The 17,154-nt window shown below is 57.1% G+C and overlaps 1 protein-coding gene across 2 annotated transcripts in view; it reads right to left on the bottom strand.

Moving 5' to 3' along the window:
* ANXA6 (annexin A6) overlaps positions 1-17,154 on the bottom strand; it is a 48,381-nt gene that overhangs the window by 3,944 nt on the left and 27,283 nt on the right. The window contains exons 12-24 of one of the 2 annotated variants that reach the window (XM_062188813.1): positions 16,260-16,382; positions 15,079-15,137; positions 13,751-13,829; positions 12,023-12,104; positions 10,847-10,941; positions 10,135-10,248; positions 9,943-10,033; positions 9,142-9,221; positions 8,757-8,810; positions 5,270-5,287; positions 4,523-4,616; positions 3,724-3,819; positions 98-156 (exon numbers count right to left, since the gene is read on the bottom strand). In XM_062188813.1, coding sequence (XP_062044797.1) covers positions 98-156; positions 3,724-3,819; positions 4,523-4,616; positions 5,270-5,287; positions 8,757-8,810; positions 9,142-9,221; positions 9,943-10,033; positions 10,135-10,248; positions 10,847-10,941; positions 12,023-12,104; positions 13,751-13,829; positions 15,079-15,137; positions 16,260-16,382 — 1,044 coding nt within the window. The remainder of the gene's footprint in view (positions 1-97; positions 157-3,723; positions 3,820-4,522; positions 4,617-5,269; positions 5,288-8,756; positions 8,811-9,141; positions 9,222-9,942; positions 10,034-10,134; positions 10,249-10,846; positions 10,942-12,022; positions 12,105-13,750; positions 13,830-15,078; positions 15,138-16,259; positions 16,383-17,154) is intronic. The other variant, XM_062188814.1, reaches the window with a different exon arrangement.

The raw sequence follows: 17,154 nt of genomic DNA, 5'->3' as shown, positions 1-17,154 counted from the left end.
AATCCACCTGTGAATGTGCGCCTGTGCACACATGTGTGTCTGTGCACCTGCCAGCACCTGAAGAGAGAGGAGCAAAGAAACGAGCAGTTCTTCTTACCTTCATGGATTTGTAAAGTTTGTCGGCAAAGAAGAGAGGCTTGTTCTTGACACTTTGAACTGGTGGGAAAGGGGAGAGACACAGGGAACCTGGTCATAGACTGTGTGCCCCAGACCCTGGGCTGGATCCCCGTCCCTCCTCCCCTCCCAAGAGCCAGCTGCTGCAGATCATTGCCAATCTCAGGGTCTCACCCCCACCCCACCTGCCATGGCTCATCCCTAAGCCTGGCTCCCAGCGGCTGGCAGTGCCACTTCCTGTCAGTAGAGGATTCAGAGAGAATGAACCCCACAGGAAACCAAGGGCCTCCAGTTTTCAAGTGCATCACAGTCACCTGAGACTCCTGGTCAAAGCTCAGGTTTTTCAGCTCCACCCTTCAGACTCAGATTCTAGACACAGGTTCTAGACACGGGTTCTAGACTGGTTCTGGACTCAGGTTCTAGACTCAGATTCTAAACACATTGCAAGCAGTGGTTCTCAGCCCAGCAACACCAGCATCACTTAGGAACTTCACAGAAACGCAAACTCTCAGGCTCCACCCCACGTGTGCCGAATCCAAAACTTCCGGAGGTGGGTGACCACCTTGACTCTGCCAGGGACATCTCTAGTTTTAGCACTGAAAGCCCCACACAAACCAGGATGGCCACCACCCTACTCTGCGGCAGCTTACAGTTTGGGAACTACTGATTTACTGCCCCAAAGAAAGTGTCCCTGGTGTTCTTGAAGGCACTGAGAGAATCCCTGGGGTTGCACTGGGCCCCAGGCCTGCATAGTCTCTCTGCACTGGTGGCCCCTGCTCCACAGACACTGCTTGCCTGCTTGCCCCAGCCTGGTCTTTCCCCAAGGCCTGGGGCTCTCTGGCCCTGAGCAACTGCTTGATTTCCAGGCTCCTGAACCCGCCTGATGCAGGCAGGCACTGGGGGTGTCTCAGACAGCTCGCCCTGGAGGAAGCAGAAACCAGTCCCAGCGGGCTGGAATGGCTCTGGGGATTAAATACCTCCGTGAGGGCCAGGAGCGAGAGGCTGGAGGTGCTCACTCCAAGGGCACACGTCTGGGAGAGACTCCCCTGCAGGCTCAGGAGTGCCCTGAGCAAAATCACATCACACACAACTCCCTTCCCCAGCTCCTCAAACAGCTCCCTGCCGCCTCCCAGACAGGCCCACGCTCCTCGGCCTGCAAGCCAAAGCCAAAGTCAAAGCTCTTGCCTCCTGTGCTACCTCACCACCCCTGCTCCCTGCAACTCCCCTCGTGCCACTGTCCTGCCAGTAGAGACTTATCTCCTATCTGCCCTCCACTACTTGACCCCCCACACTGCCATCAAATCCCATCCTTCCAAGTCTAGGAAGCCCCTCTCTTCCTCCAACCCCAAGCCCAGGGCTTTGTCAGTCTGGTAAAGGCCACACTGGGCAGAAACTTCTCTCCTTGGCAACCAGCCCTTGAATGATGTTTTGTATGTGTGTGTGTGTGTGTACACATGCACATGCACATGTGTGTGTAGACATGTTGTGTGTTCAAGGTGGAAGTGGACAGTGAAGGAAACACACGAGGAGGGCAAGATGTGCAGGTGTTAAAAGCATGGACTTTGGGGCCGATGCCGTGGCTCACTTGGCTAATCCTCCGCCTGCGGCACTGGCACCACAGGTTCTAGTCCCGTTTGGGGCACCGGGTTCTAGTCCCGTTGCTCCTCTTCCTGTCCAGCTCTCTGATGCGGCCTGGGAGGGCAGCAGAGGATGGCCCAAGTGCTTGGGTCCTTGCACCCACATGGGAGACCAGGAGGAAGCACCCGGCTCCTGGCTTTAGATCAGCGTAGCGCTGGCCGTAGCGGCTATTAGGGAGTGAACCAACAGAAAGAAGACCTTTCTGTCTCTCTCTCACTATCTATAACTCTACCTGTCAAATAAAGGAAAAAAAAAAAAAAAAAAGCATGGACTTTGGATGCCGGTAGCCTGTGTTGAGCCCAGGCTCCTATAGTGGTATTAACCTCTCTGAACCTCGGGGTCCTCCTTGGTCGAACCGGCTGCTAAGAGCGCCAAATCCACTACAACCCAAATCCACTGCAGGGAACTTTGCGAGGGCCCGGCAGGAAATCCCAGTAAAAGCAACTATTTTCCCAGTGTACACCGTGTGCCAGGGGGCCCTATTCTAGTTGCTTCACTAAATCTCAGAATCCACCATAGTGACTGGGTACCACGGTCACCTCCAGTTTGCAGAGGCTTTGGGATTTGCCCAAGGATGTACAGCGAGAAGCTGGAAAGGCACAGACTCCACCTGGAGTCCAGGCTTCCCTGCCTCTAGGGCCTGCTCCTGGGTGGCAAAGGCCCATGACACACGAAGTAGCAGCAACAGCAATGATGCTTCTATTTCATCCATGCTCAAACACCCTTGCCCCGCATTTCAGCAACTCTGAAATCAAGGTACAACTTAGAATTGATGGGGATTATGTGAAAACCTTTCACTGCCACCTCCTGGTCAGATTGAAAAATATACTTATACAAGTCTAACCCTTGCTTGTGTCTCCTCATCCATATACATATATATATTTTACAGGCAGAGTGGACAGTGAGAGAGAGAGACAGAGAGAAAGGTCTTCCTTTTCTATTGGTTCACCCCCACAATGGCCGCTGCAGCGGGCACACCGCGCTAATCCGAAGCCAGGAGCCAGGTGCCTCTCCTGGTCTCCCATGCGGGTGCAGGGCCCAAGCACTTGGGCCATCCTCCACTGCACTCCCGGGCTACAGTAGAGAGCTGGACAGGAAGAGGAGCAACCAGGACAGAATCCAGCGCCCCGACTGGGACTAGAACCTGGTGTGCCAGCGCCGCAGGCGGAGGATTAACCTATTGAGCTGTGGCACCAGGCTCCTCATTCATATTTACACCTGGAGAAATCGAGATCCAAAAAGGGAAAGACTTTTTTTGAAGTTAAGCACTCAAACTAAGTCAGAAGAGTAGCCTGGGGCAGGCATATGGAACAGTGGTTGGGTGGCTGTTTAGGATGCCCACGGTCTTATCAGAGCACCCGGTTCAAGTCCTGGCTACTCCCCTTCCAGCACAGCTTCCTCCTAACACGCAGCCTGCGAGACTACAGACAATGGTTCAAACAGCTGCGTTCTTGCCACCCACGTGGAAGACCTGGACAGAGTTCTGGCTTCCTGGCTTCAGCCTGACCCAACTCTGGCTGCCGCGGGCATTTGCGGAGAATAATCCAGAGGACGGAATACCTCTCTCTGTTTGCCTCTGTGTCTCTGTCTTACTGCCTTTCAAATAAAATGAAAAGAAAAATTAAAAGAAAAACAAAGTGAGCAAAGAGAGCCAGGTGCTGAATGAGGACAGAGTGTGTGCGTGTATGCGTACTGTGGCTGGTGTGTGTTGTGCGTGTTGTAAGTACACAGGCTGTGACTGACATGTGTCACCTTCTTGGCCTGTCCCCAGGGAAAGCCCTGTCCTCACCCTGTCCTGCTGTGGAGGACGAGTCCTCTGATGCCCCCGACAATCACACATTTGGCAGGACCCCAGGAGGTGACCTGCGGCAGTGTTTACTCTGCAGCCCAGTGGCTCCGGAAGCTGCCATGGCAGGGAATCTGGCCAAGTCCTCAGTGCCCCAGCCCCTTCCCATGGTCCCTGCCAGTTACCGATGGCCACAAAGGCGTCCCGGACATCTCCAGACATCTCCTTCTTGATCACGTGCTCCACGTCATAGTTGGTCATCTTGATGAATTCCTGGAAGACTGACCCCAAGAGAAGCCCCAGAGGTTGGAGTTAGCTTGAATTCAGAGGGGAGTGGGAGATCATCCCTCCCTTCCCACCTAGCTCTGCCCACAGGCCACAGCTGGAGAGCACAAAGGGCAGCAGGTAGATGCCCTGGGCAGCATCCTTGGGACAGGACAATCATGGCCTTCGGCTGCCGTGGACTTGGAATCAAAACTGCGCCAAGCCAGAGCCTCCCGGGCTAGGCAAGTTCCAGGAAGCCAAGTGGAGGTAGCAAAACAAAGAGGGGTCCTAGTCATGGCTCTGCCCCCAGCTCTCCCCTTCCCTACTGGGCTTCCTCCTCCTGTATCAAGTTGGGGCAGAGATTCCTATCGGCAAAGATCACAGTGATGCCAGCACTCAGGAAGTGTTAACCGTGCACGAGGTGCTGTGCTAAGCTACTACCCACCCATCAGGGTTGGCCTGGGAGGCGAAAGCCACTCATCATGCCCTGTCTCAGCCATCCATCCCCAGGGAGGTGAAGGAAGTTGTCGGAGCGATGCGTTAATGGTAGTGCCAGAACCGGAACCCAGGGCTCTCAAGACCCGGTGAGCCGCCACACTCCACTGCTAGGGTAGGGAGGGGGTGGGCAACCAGCTTCTCTAGTCCAGGGAGCTGAGAGACCCTCCCATCAGATCTGGGGCTCTTCCCGCGTGGGGTGAAGGGGAGGGGACGGGGCCTCACCTCTCCGCAGGTGCGGGTAGCTACGGGTGCACAGGATCGTCATGAAGCGGGTCTCCAGGGAGGTTTTGTCTCCGCTCGGGGTGTCTGCTATTTCCTGCAGAGCCGGGGTCAGAGAGAGGAGTCGGGAGGAGGAACCAAGGAGGCCGTGGTTATCATCTACTCTCCTGTCTGCCCTGGCTGAGGCAGCTCCACCTTTGGGACTGGGATGGGCCCCTTCTTCCTTCCTTTGCCTCCAACACGATGGGCCCCACAGTCCCTCTCCATGCCCAGGGCCCCGTGCACTGACTCAGACAGGCCTAGCAAGTGTCATTCCCTCCCCCTCTGAAAGTCCCCTTCGGGGGCGGATGTGCAGCCCAGACTAGGGCCCAGGCGAGCGTCACTGAACGTGCCAAACATCCACAGTTCTATTGCCACCTTCTGGTCAGCCATGGGTTCTATTCCCACCAACTAAACTTCCCACTAAATCACTCCTTTCAGATTCCAAACACCGAGTCAATGGAAAGACAGCTGTGTACAGCTGGTGGTTACATAGCAAAACACCACGCCAGAGATGAAGAATGGCCTGACGCTCGGGGAACGCCTGCCTGGCCCAATTTTGACCCAGCAGGGTCCTTAGGGGGCCCTGAAGGGGAGAGAGAGAAGCCGCGGAGCGAGGCCCCCAAATCACAACCCGATTCTGCCCCTTGGGCCCGGCCGGACTTGACTCAGAGAAGTTGTTAAAAGCCAGGAAGAGCAGGGGACACTCACCAGGATCTCAGCAGCCACCTGAGAGCGGGAGGGTGGAGAGACAGGAGGGAGAGAGGGGAAGCAACAGTCAGAGGAGCCCCAAGAGGCAGGCACTGGGGGTCCTGGGGCAGGGCAGAGGCAGTGGCCTGGCTAGAGACCCTGAGAAACCCCCAAAGAACTCAGGACCTCGGTGGGAGCCAGGGCAGAGGCAAAGATCCACCTTGCTGTGATCTCTCGGGCTGGAGCTGAGCATGGGGCGAGGCCTGGAAACAGCTGAAGACGCACTCACCTGGGGTGACACACAGACACAGAGGCCGGGCACTCCACCCTGGGGGCCAGTAACCAGGAGCAGGGCCTGGCCTGTGTGCGCTGGCTCTCAGAGGGGAGGCACTAACTCACTCACTCTCCCGGTGCCGCCGAGACTGTGCTGACTCTGCCCACTTTGGGTCAGGGCTGGAAGCAGTCAGGGGTCTTGGATGGGAAAGGTCTTGCCTGGGGTTTTACACACTTGATCTTAGCCAAAAGGCTGAGAAGTGATTGCCTGGGGTTTTAATCTGAATCACAGCACTGTGCAGAAGGCACAACCCCGTGGTTAGGACGCCAGCTTGCCAGGTGAGCAGCTGGGACTGGGAGAGCCTGGGGCCACAGCAGAGCAGGCCTTCGGCACCCAGGCCAAGGTGGGCCACTGCCTTTCCCCATAAATTCTGCAGACCGCTTTACATCTCGGGGTAGACGGAGAGCATGCTCCGTAAACACCACATCAGCCTCAAGCTTTGGAAGCCTTCTTCCTTCCTAATGGAAGCAGGGACAAAGGCCGCACGGTGCAGGACTCCATTTACATCAAGTGTCCCGGATAAGCAAACACAGGGACAGAAAGTAGATCAGTGCTTGCCCAGGGCCAGGGGCGCGGGCAGGGGCTGTTAATGGGTAGGGGGGTTCTTTCCGGGGCGAGGAAAGGTTTGAAGCTTGACTGTAATGATGGCTGTACAAGACCGTGATGACCCTAAAGAACAACACAACACTGAACTGCACATTTTAAGCAGGTCAAGAGTAGAGCAAGTTGAGCTGTATTTCAATAATGCTATTATAGTTTTTTAAAAAATCTGGGAACTGATGACCTAGAAACGGGCAGTCTTCCTTTCACTGTGGGTCTGTAACAGGCTGTGTCTATTATTTATTGTTCAAACTGGAAGGCTGAGAGAACAGGGAAGCTGTTAACACTCGCTGTGACCGGTGACAACATGGAAACTGCACATTTGCTGCCCCACTGCTAGTACACCCAGGGAGGGCGTGTGGCCTAGTGGTTAAGACACTGCTTGTGACATCTGTATCCCTATCCGGGTGCTTGGGTCCAAGTCCCAGCTCTGCTCTGAAACCAGCTTCCTGCTAATGTGCACAGCCTGGGAGGCAGCAGGTGAGGGCTCAAGTGGCTGAGTCCCTGTCACCCTTGTGGGAGACCCCGACTGAGTTCCTGGCTCCCAAGCATTTGGAGAATGAACTGGCCGATGGGAGCCCCCTCTCTCTTTTTTCCTATGTCTCTCTCACAAATAAAATAATACATACAAATAAAAAATAATTTAAAAAAATATATATATAAGCCCAGACTCCCAAGAGCACATGGATGTTGTAGACATTCAGAGCGAGACTGCGAAGGAAGCAGTGTAACAAGCAAACATCAACTACGGGACACTACAGCACGTTATCTTTCGAAGAGGGGCCGGGCACATGGCTCTGCCCAGTGACCCCTTCCAACTTGCACAGACATGCTGCTCTAGCATTCCCACCTCACCTCCAAAACCCTCTCCAAGGAAAACTCCCTGAGTGTGACAGGAGTTGCTACTAGGAAGAGAGCTGCCCAAATAAAAAACGGTAGAGTCGAATATGGAAGAGTGGATTTTTGACTGTTATGTCAAGAATCCATTTAGACATACACAAATAAGTAGGACCAGATATGCCAAAATATTAATAATGGCTATTACTTGTAGCCATTACTGGTTACGGATTTTTCTTCTTGCCTGTGTCTCAGTTCTAAAAGTTTAATAGAAGAGTATATATTCCTTGTGAACAAAATGTTGCCGGTTATAAGAAAACGAGTCCATGCCAAGGTCAGTGTCTCCAATCCCGAATCTGCAGAGTGGCTGAGTTGGGCAGGGCTCGGGCTCAAGGGTCCCTAGATTGTTTCCACCCAGGTTCTCTCTCTCCCCTTCTTCCCCTTTCTTCCCAGCCAAGCAGCAGCCAGCAAGGCCCACCAGTGCCCCCTGTTAGCCGCAGCTGGAAGCACAGCCTCAATTACAGAGCAGGCACCAGGCGGAAGCATTTGCAGGAAGAAAAAATGGGAGTGAGATCTAACCACAGCACAACCAGGTTGCTCAGGGCAATACTTAACGACCACCTGTTGCCTGAGCGGATGAAAGGTGGCATCAGCAAGCCACCTCGTGTCCTGCAGGTCCCCAGGCTTGCCCCCAGAACTGTGCCCGCAATGAGGCGGAAGCGTCTTGCATTTGTTTGGAATCCTGCAGCTTCTGACATCTGCATTCTAAAAGCAAGGGCTAGACAACTACACATCAACCGGAAATGGCCATTCTGGGTCCTGGAGGACACTCAATGGAAAGGAGTACAGACGTGGGCATTCAAATCAGACCCTGCCACTTGGGCTCTGTGCCCTCGGCCTCAGCATAGATCATATGTTTTGAGCATGGCCATGACAAGCGCCCAATTGTTGGGTTTCAGCTCAGACCCTGTTGCGACACACCACACCTCTGCTGGTGGAGCTGGGAACAGGACCCTTCACCCATCAGCCTCTTTGTACCCCAACTGTAACATGAGGGGTGAACTCACAGACCATGGGGTAGGCAGAAGAACAAATGGAAGCTTGGGCCTGGGCCAGGCCAGTGGGTGGCAGGGACCACGGCCCAGGTCAGTGGAGACTGTGTGGATGGCCTGGGACTGCCCAGCCACAGAACCCTCAGGGAAAATGCAGGGTTTCCCAGCCTCCAGAAGTCATTTCTAGGCCTCGAGCTCACCCGTCCAAGGGGCAGGGTGAAGTAGGGCAGCCCAGCTTCCTAGGTGTCCCCCGAGATGCCCTCTTTGGCCTGGGTTCCATTAGGCAGATGATAAACCCAGATCTGCAGCACTCAGTTCTCCTTCCCAGCAAGTTCCCAGCCCTGGCTCCCCCTGGGTCTGTGCTACGCGGGCCACTGATGCTGTGTGACTCTCAGAAGGCACTCTCCCTCTCTGGGCCTCTGTTCTCCTACTATAACGTGAGGGGTCTGACCTGCACCAGCTGTCCGTCCCTTCCAGGTCTAAGGACGCTGCTATGCATAGCAGGAAATACTAGCCAGCACCGTGTTTGCAAGTCTCATCCTGAAACCTGGAAGTCTCACTTCTCAGGGGACAGGGAGGGGCTGGAGTGTGTCGCCAATGAAACGAGCCAGGCCCCTGCCAGGAGCCTGCTCCAGTACCAGGGCAGTCCAGCAGAGGTCAGTGGGGGTGGGCTCACGGGTCTCACCTGGGCGTCTTCCCGGGCCTGGTCCCGGTCTTCTCCTCCTTCCTCACGGTTCCCCTGCAGCAAGGGCAAGAAAGGTCAGTTCCCAGGAACCCGACCCCTGCCTGCACGGGGTCAGCTGCCGGGGTACACAGTGAGCTCTCAGAAACGGTGGATGGTGAGGGCAGCTCCCACGTGACAACACAGGAGAGCTCACCCTGTGGCTTCATCCTGCAGGCCTGATGCACCAGGCCAAGGGCCACCAGAGAGGGCTGCCTGGAGAGGGTGGCACCAGGCCAGCCTTGTAAAGGCAACAGCAGGGGCAGGCCGTGGGGCTCTCAGGAGGCAGGCAGAGACACACCCTCTCGTCCACTCAGGGGCCTGGCCCTCCCCCGAGCCACTTACTCACCGTGGCCAGGGAAATGAGGATCCTCCTGAAGTGGCCAGATGTGTCTGAGCTCAGAGCATCCTCGAGAGACTTGTGATAGTCTGAGACAGAGAAGGGGGGGTGGTAGCGGCCAGCTCAGAAAGACTGGTCGGGGAGGGGTCCTGGGTGCCCAGACTTGACCTGAGCCACAGCAGGATTGGTGGGGGGAGGTGGGGATGAATGAGGCTTCCCTGGGGGCACTATAGCCCCTGCAGGTTCCGTGAGACACTGGGCACCCGTATCCACCCCATCAGCCTACCGCGTCCTCTCCATCCCCCTGTTCTGCCAAGGATCACCGAATCTTCCACCTTCCCTCTGCACGGCAGCTGCTATGCTACTAAAGGCACAGCTCTGACCCCGTCATGCCCCTACTCACAAATCCCACCACCCGACAGCTGCTTACCAAAGTTTCAAGATTTTTAACCAATACCCAAAGGTTCTTCAGAATGAAAATATGGAGCCACTTGCTTAACAATGGAAGAATTTCAAGAGAGCAACAGCCTCGCATGCAGCCAAGCAGAGGGCCCTTCTGAGCAGGGGCCCTGTGCGGACACTCGGGCTGCACCCATGGAGCTGCCCTCCCTCTCTCCAGCTGGCTGGGACGCTCTCTTCCCACTTCCACCCAACCCCTCTCCTACCCCTAGGCCTCTGTCCTTCCCCAGACACAGGGCTGGGCCCGCCAAGGGGCTCATAAAAGCCTTGTGGATGGAGAGAAAGGAGGCCGGCAGAGCTGCGTGCAGAGCTGCGAGTGCTGGTTCTCCTGGCTCCCCGGCCCCAACTCACCCTCCTTATAGGCCTCGTTGATGGCATGGATTTCGGCATTGGTCCGGGTGGCCAGGATTTCAATGAGGGCCTTTTCATCTGTGCCGGCTCCCTAGGATGTCCAGACAAAAGTGATCTCGGCCACAGTCCAGCCCGTGTCCCCACCAGCACCCCCACAGACCGGACCCCTTCCCTTGGATGCCCACACTCTACCTCCATGGCCTTCTTCAACTGCTTGGCATCATAATGGGCTGGGGGCATCATGAGCCCCAGAATCAGCCTGGCGAGGTCTCCAGAGACCTCAGACTTCAGGTCAGCCATTAGATCCTGCAAAGGGCAGAGCCCGGTCATGCCAACATCCACACCTGCCTCCCTGTGCCCCAGGGCAGGGAGAAGACATGGGACAAGGACACGGGTAGGCGGGAGGCAGCCTGGGAGCCATTTGTCTGTGCTGACGCTGGGCTTAATACTTAGATGACGCCAAAGAGGGAGAGGGAAAAGCCAGCCAGGAGGAAGATCCGCTGTCCATGGAGGCAGAGGACAGGAAGGGGAAGGGGGCTGAAGGACCCCAGTTCCACCCTAGGGGAGACTCAGCAGCCTAAGCCACATGCCACTCAAGTCAGGTAGTAGACACTCAAGTGACGGGGCCCTGAAGCCAGCTCTCTCCAGAGAACCTGCAAGCTGCCCACAGCACCGCAGGAAGACAGCTCTGGTCCCCGGCCTGGCCCCCTCTGGGCTGTCCCACACAAGTGTCACTGATCACCAAGAGTGGAGCAATGGAGATGTGTCTGCAGCAGCCCACATCGGCACTAGAGACACTGGACATGGCTCGACCTTGGGGGGGGGGGTTCCCATGGCCCAGAGCCCCTGGAGCTGCAGGTGCCATGCCGAGCGCCATGGGGGAGGCCCAGGTGGAGGCTCTTACCCGGCCAAAGTGGGACTTGAAGGTCTGGCGGATCTGCTGCCGCTGGGCGTTGCTGCGATGGGTGATGATGTCGATGATGGTGTCTTCATCGGTTCCTGAGTCACCAAAGCCACAGGCCTCAGAGGGAGGCCCCGGCTCAGCTGCCCCCAGGCCCCCCACTGATGGTCCCGGCCAGTCTTCAGCAGGGCAGCCACGTGCTCCCATGCTCCCGGGCTCTGGCCCAGGCCGTTGCCTTGCCCGGGATTCCTCCCTGCCCTTCCTCTGTCACGGCACTGACTGAGAGGGCGCCCAAGAGGGCTCACAGCACCGGGCTGGACTCGGGCCCTCTGAGCTCCAGTCCTGGTGCTGGCTATGGCTGCCTGCCGCCCTTGTCTGGCCCTTAGTTTCCACACCTATAACAGAAGAGGCTGGAGTAATAACTAAGGGAGCCTGCTGACACTGATCATCTAGTCCTATTGGTGACCCTACGGCCTTTCTCTTCAATCCCGAGAGCTGCACCCCAAGTCCCTGTAGCCACAGCAGAGAGGCCTTGGAAGGCAGGAGGAGAGCACTTCCTGCCCCTCTGGTTCCTGCCCTCAAGTCTGATCTGGCACGGGCCCCGGTCTCTCAAAGCATGCTTCCGCCTCTCATCTGACAGTCCTGCACGTGCCCAGCAGGTCTCATTCCCGGGAGACAAACAGAAACGAGGCCAGGCGAGGAAGGACTTCCCCCGAGAGCCCGAGACCGCTGCTGCTGACAGGTTGGGGGCCAAATGCAGGCAAGGAAGAACTGAACTGACAGCAGGGGGCGCTCTCACCCCAGAATTAGGCTCTGAGGTAATAAGGCCCCAGCCCTCATTATACTCACATGGGGAAATTGAGACCCAGAGGACTGGTCTAAAGTAACAAGGGGAGTCAGCAGCAAATCCAGGGCCCGAAACCAGGTCTGCTGACCTAGGACTTTCTTTCATGCCAGGATACTGCTCCCAGGGGGCTGGGGACTCCCAGGTCCCCAGGAAGGGCTCTCCCAAGTGCCCTACAAAAGCCCTGCTTCCTATACTGAGGGTGCTAGCAGATGAGGATGGAGACTTGGGGTCTGGTCCAGTCCTCCTGCTCCCAGAGACCCTGGTTTGGGGGCTGGCCCTTCGGCCTGCCTGGCCCACTGCCCACAGACCGCGCTGCCCCTCACGCTCCTCACCAATTCCCTTCATGGCCTTCCGCAGGGCTTTGGCATCCGCGTCGGGGTTGAAGTCCCCAGCAGGGCGCACAGTTCCCTTCAGCTGCGAGAAGCAGAAGGCGCGGTGTCAGTAGGGGTTGGGGCCACGGCGGCCAGGCCAGGACAGGTGCATGCGGAGGGCAGGGGGTGGGAGGCTTGCCCCGTGAGCCCCAAACCCAGCAGCCTGGCGGAAAGAGGCGGGAGTGAGGGCACAGCCGACAGACCCTGCCAAGAGCCGAGGGAGACACAGAGAGAGACAAAGAGCGCGAGCGAGAGAGTGCCTCGGCCTGGGGGAAGAGACAACTGCTGGCCAAGGGAGAGGACGCCAGGCCCCCTCCCCCATGGCTGCCGGTTCCCTTGGGGCTCCCCAGCCCTTCCGAATCCCACACTCCCCCTGAAAAGGCAGCAGGAATGTCCTAAACCCCCAGACCGAGCTCCCCAAATTTCAGTCACCCCAGAATGAGTTTCACACTGTTTGCCACAGTTTTGCACACCCTCTGCTATTGCTTTGTTTTGCTTCAAAACACCCACTCTAAGGCGCACTTAAATGCTCCTTCGGGGCAGGGGTTTGTGTCCACCGTGTCCGTTCCTCCATCCCGAGTGCCCACGAGGGAGCCTGCCACACCACAGGCACCCAAAGAACATTTGCTATGCAAAGTAACGGACGACAGTAACTCTGTGCTGCTACTGCGGACCAGGAAGTTGGTGTCACATGTCATCAAGAGGCGGTAACCCGGGGAGAGAGATGGGATTAAAGACAAAACCTGTTCACTATTGCCAAATTTAACAGCCGCCTAAGCTCAGGGCGCTCTCGGCTCTCTCTGCAAAGGATGATCAGCAACTAGTGCCGAGAGGTGGCACCCGAGAATCACTGAAGTCATCAGAAGGGCTGAGGGCCCTGCAATGGAGTCGGCTCCCCGACTGTGAGGTTCAGGGGCATTCAAGGCCACGGAGCTTCCCCCCCGCCCCTCCGCAACTAAACTCACTCCTCGTATCACTCGATGAGACCACTTGCAATCACAGTTCTCGCCTTCGGTGTCATTTGGGGAACACTGGCCTGGAACATCAGTGCCCAAGAGCCCTTGCAGGTTCCTGAGACTGGCATGTGTAAAACCCCTCAATTTATTTGAGATGGAGACGTGGAGGCCCAGAGAGTGGCGGGCGCCTACCCAAGGCAGTACAGCATGTGGCAGGATCCATGGCACCAGACTTCCAGGTGTGAACCAAGTGTTACAGCCTCTGCAGTGGCTTGCCCTGGGTCCCTCTCTGAAACCCCCTCACTCCCATCCATGGTGGACTCCAGGTCTGAAGATGCTCAGGGGGACAACCTTGACTCCCCCAGCATACACAGGGGTGCCCATCTGTGCTCAGCTCGCACACCCTGAAGCCCCAGTGTCGGAATCAGGATGGCACAGCCAACTCTCCTCCCTCTGAGCCAGCCAGGTCTCCATCTCAGCAAGCCCTGTTAGTAGTGAGTGGCCCAGAGACTTCCCAGCGAGTTAGAAGTTACTGCAGAAACCAAATGCGCCCACCACAGTGCCCCATTGCCATTCATCACTCCAAGGGAACAAAGGAAGCTTCAGACGTGAGAGTCAGTCTCGGGTTGGCCACCAGGGGTCAGCTGGGTGCCACCCAGAGCAGCAGGAAGGTGCGAGCAGAGGAGTGGAAGCTTCTGGTCAGGGGTCAAGCAGGAGGTGGGGAGGGTCTGACCTCTACTCGGGCCACTGCACTAAGTTCCCACATCTGATAGGCCACCTGCGCAGCCTCCGGGAAAAACTGGCCAGCAGCACTGGAATGGAGGGGGTTGGGAGAGGACAGGAGGGTGTGTCATCATGGGCAAGACTCTATACACATGCACACAACACACAACATACATGCATCACACGACCAACACATATACGATACATGCACACACACATATACAACACACAAGCAATACAGACACAACACACTTATATACACAGTATACACAAGCAACATACAACACACAGCACACGTAACACATGCATATGCACACACATACACAGAGGCCTTGCTTTCCCTGCAGCCTATCTGTATCCACTCACGAGAGCCCTCCCTGCTTCTCTGAGCACCCATCCTAAGACCCTCAGGTACTGTCTCTTCCCAGAGGGCCTCCTGGCTCCAGAGCCTACGAGGGCCAGGATTTTGCCAATCCTCAACCTCCCCTGTCTTCCTCAGACTCCGAGTGACTCCTGTCCGAGTCTTCCCTGTGGCCACGTTGGGTGCTGGGGAGGTGTCGGCCCAGCGGCGCAGCCCGCGGTTCTCACCAAGGCTATCAGGAGGCCCTCCTACCCTTCCTGGCTTGGATCTTGATGAGTCTCTGGAAGGAAACCAGAGCCGGTCCTGGCCCAGGACTACCCTGTGAAGAGCTGCCCAGGCCCTGCCTGCCTCTCTGCTCCACAGGGGGCAGCCTCGGCCATGTACGGGATCCGGGGGCATCCTGGGGAGCTCCCTCCGCCACATCTTCTCTTCACCTGTGCCCTTGGCTGAACCCCACCATCTCAGCCTCCCCAAGGCTGGGTGAGCGCGCACACCTGTGCTTACACAGACTGCGGATGTGTATCCGCCCTCCCCACGCGGAACCGCCCCGTTCCTGCTCCCTGGCCTGCGCGCTGTCCAGGCTCCCCCGGAAGACACAGCCACAGGTTCGTTGAGCAGGCCTCTGCGTCTTGCCCATTTAGCAAATGAAGAGAACAGAAGCAGCCACCGGGCAGTGGGGCCCGGGCCCCTTTATTCAGATTCCTGGCCCACAGCCCCGGAAGGGCTCTCCAAGCTCACCAGGGCAGACATCTCCGCGAAGCGACACCACACTCACGTCAGACACACGGACACCGACACGCAGACCCACAAACTCGGCCGCTATCGACAGAGGCCATCTTTCACCTGTGCGGAGCTCCTGGCTCAGGGGACTCCCCGGCTCCCCCTCAAGCAGCCGTGGGGAGGGGAGCCGGGGGAGCCCCTGCCTGCCACCTGAGGCCACTGCCTCCGGCCACGGCAGCAGAGCAGCAGCCACTTACTCATCATCTCCTCCACACAGCTTCAGCAGAGCCTTCTTGTACTCGCCAGAGGTGTCGTTCTGGGGGGGAGAGAGAAAGAGAGAGAGAGAGAGAGAGAGAGTGGGCACCTCTGACCCAGCCCCGGCATACCTGAAACAGGCAGACAAAACTGCAGAAGCCAAATACGGCAGGGCCAAGCACTTCTACACGGCAGCCCTGGTTTTCGTCACCCCGTGGTGCCGTGTGGGTAAATATTTAACATCAGGCCCTCCACGGAGAAGTCAGAAAGAAAGGAAGGAGAGAGGGAGGGAGAGAGAGGAAAGGGGGTGGCGGGGAGAGAATGCCCTGGTTTGTAGCGTTTGCTGATTTCTGTGGTGTGAATTCGCCCAACACTGGACAATCCCACCAAGCCAACACAACTCTTCCCGGGGAACGGAGCTGAGACGAGATTGTACCGCCTTCTCCAGCAAGGTGAGATGGCACAGCCCTGGATGCTGCCAGTCATGCCCCAGTCCAGCCCTCCGGAGCAACACCCACCACACAAACACGGGTCTGTGAGCAGAAGCGCCAGCAGGTGCCAAGCTGACATAGGCGCACCCTGATGCCAAAGGCATCTTCTACAGCCCTCCTGGGGCTTTGGAACGGACTGCAGGTGTTTAAGGCTGTGAGAAGTTCTGAGCTAAAGCCACGGGTTTGTCTTTGCAGCTTCTAGTGTTTTCCAAAATCATTTCTCCATTGAATATTTTGCACATAAGAGCTACAAAAAATTCCTCTCTGGACACCTGCTTTGGGGCACACAACTTGGATGTCTCTTCCTGTCACCCCTTATTCAACCCACCCAAGAACAACAAACAGTAGGCAAATGCTCTAACTTGTCCATCACCAATCACCTGGCCCCAGGTTGGGGGTTCCCAGTTGACTCTCATTTGCGGTCTCCGTGGCCGTTCTTCCAGGAGCCTGAGCTCCACAGCCCTGGGTCAGAGCCTTCACCTTTAACTCTATTGTGTGGCCCTGTGAGCCTGCCCTCCCACAAGCACCCCTGGCACCTGCTTTTCTTGCCTTTCCTTGAATTCCTCGAGGGAGCCACACAGAGCTCCTGGAATTTCCAGGGGTCCCCTGCTTCCCCGGGACACCGCCCTTTCTCCTGGGAGCGCTTCCCAAGCCCGCTGCTGGCTCTCGCCGAGCCCGGTCCCACCACTCACCTTGATCATGCTGTACAGGGACTTCTCATACTTGGTTCGGAAGATTTCCCGGATGTCCAGCATGTCCAGCTCGCTGCGGGTGACCATGATGTGGATCAGGGTGTTGTCCCGAGTCCCCAGGCCCTGGAAGACAGGCAGGCATGGGGAGCAGGGGCTTGAGTGGAGGCCCAAGTGCTGACGGCCCCCAGTGCAAAATGAAGACTGAAAGCCGTGGACGGTGCCCCTGCCTTCGCAGCTCCCCGCACGCCCCTCTTGCGTCCCTAAGCCCCGTCTTGCTTCTCCTCCACTTTCACCATCACTTGCTAACTCTCCCTAACACATTTAGAGCTTTGCAATTGTTCCTTTGTGCCTTACTTCTCCCCACCACCCCCGGATGGATGCTGTGCTGTTCTCAGTCTTTTCCCAGCACAGACTGCACCGTTCTGAGCATTCTATGAACACCTGCAAACACCTCTCTGGGGCCGAGCCACACAGCCTCCCCAGGGCCCACGGGGTGGACAGAGAATGGGAGTACCAGGCAGGGCCAGGAAGGTGTGGGCCCCCAGGCCTCAGCACTCGGGCCTCTGGGAGCAAATACCTGCATTCACTCCCTCCCGTGTGCCATGACAATGCCATCAGCTCCCCAGTGGGTCGCGTGTGTAAAATGCTGGGTGAGAAGCACCATTCCCAGGTAACAGGTGCAGAGTGGGTCTGCACGTCACAGGCTGAGGCTCATGAGTCTAAGCACACAATGGTCAGGCGGCTTTGCCTATGCACGTGGTACAGACGCTGGTTAACAGGGCAGGTACACGGTGGGGATGTGGTGTGGTATGTGTGTGACCAGGCAGCATCCCGGGCTCTGGAGCTCGTCAGGGCCACAGCACCATTGCCAGGGTCAGCCTGTGGCCATCCCTGA

The sequence above is a fragment of the Lepus europaeus genome, chromosome 4, assembly GCF_033115175.1.
Source record: "Lepus europaeus isolate LE1 chromosome 4, mLepTim1.pri, whole genome shotgun sequence".
NCBI lineage: Eukaryota > Metazoa > Chordata > Mammalia > Lagomorpha > Leporidae > Lepus > Lepus europaeus.
Note: the sequence above shows the minus strand (reverse complement) of the source record. Positions and strands in the feature narration are given on the sequence as shown.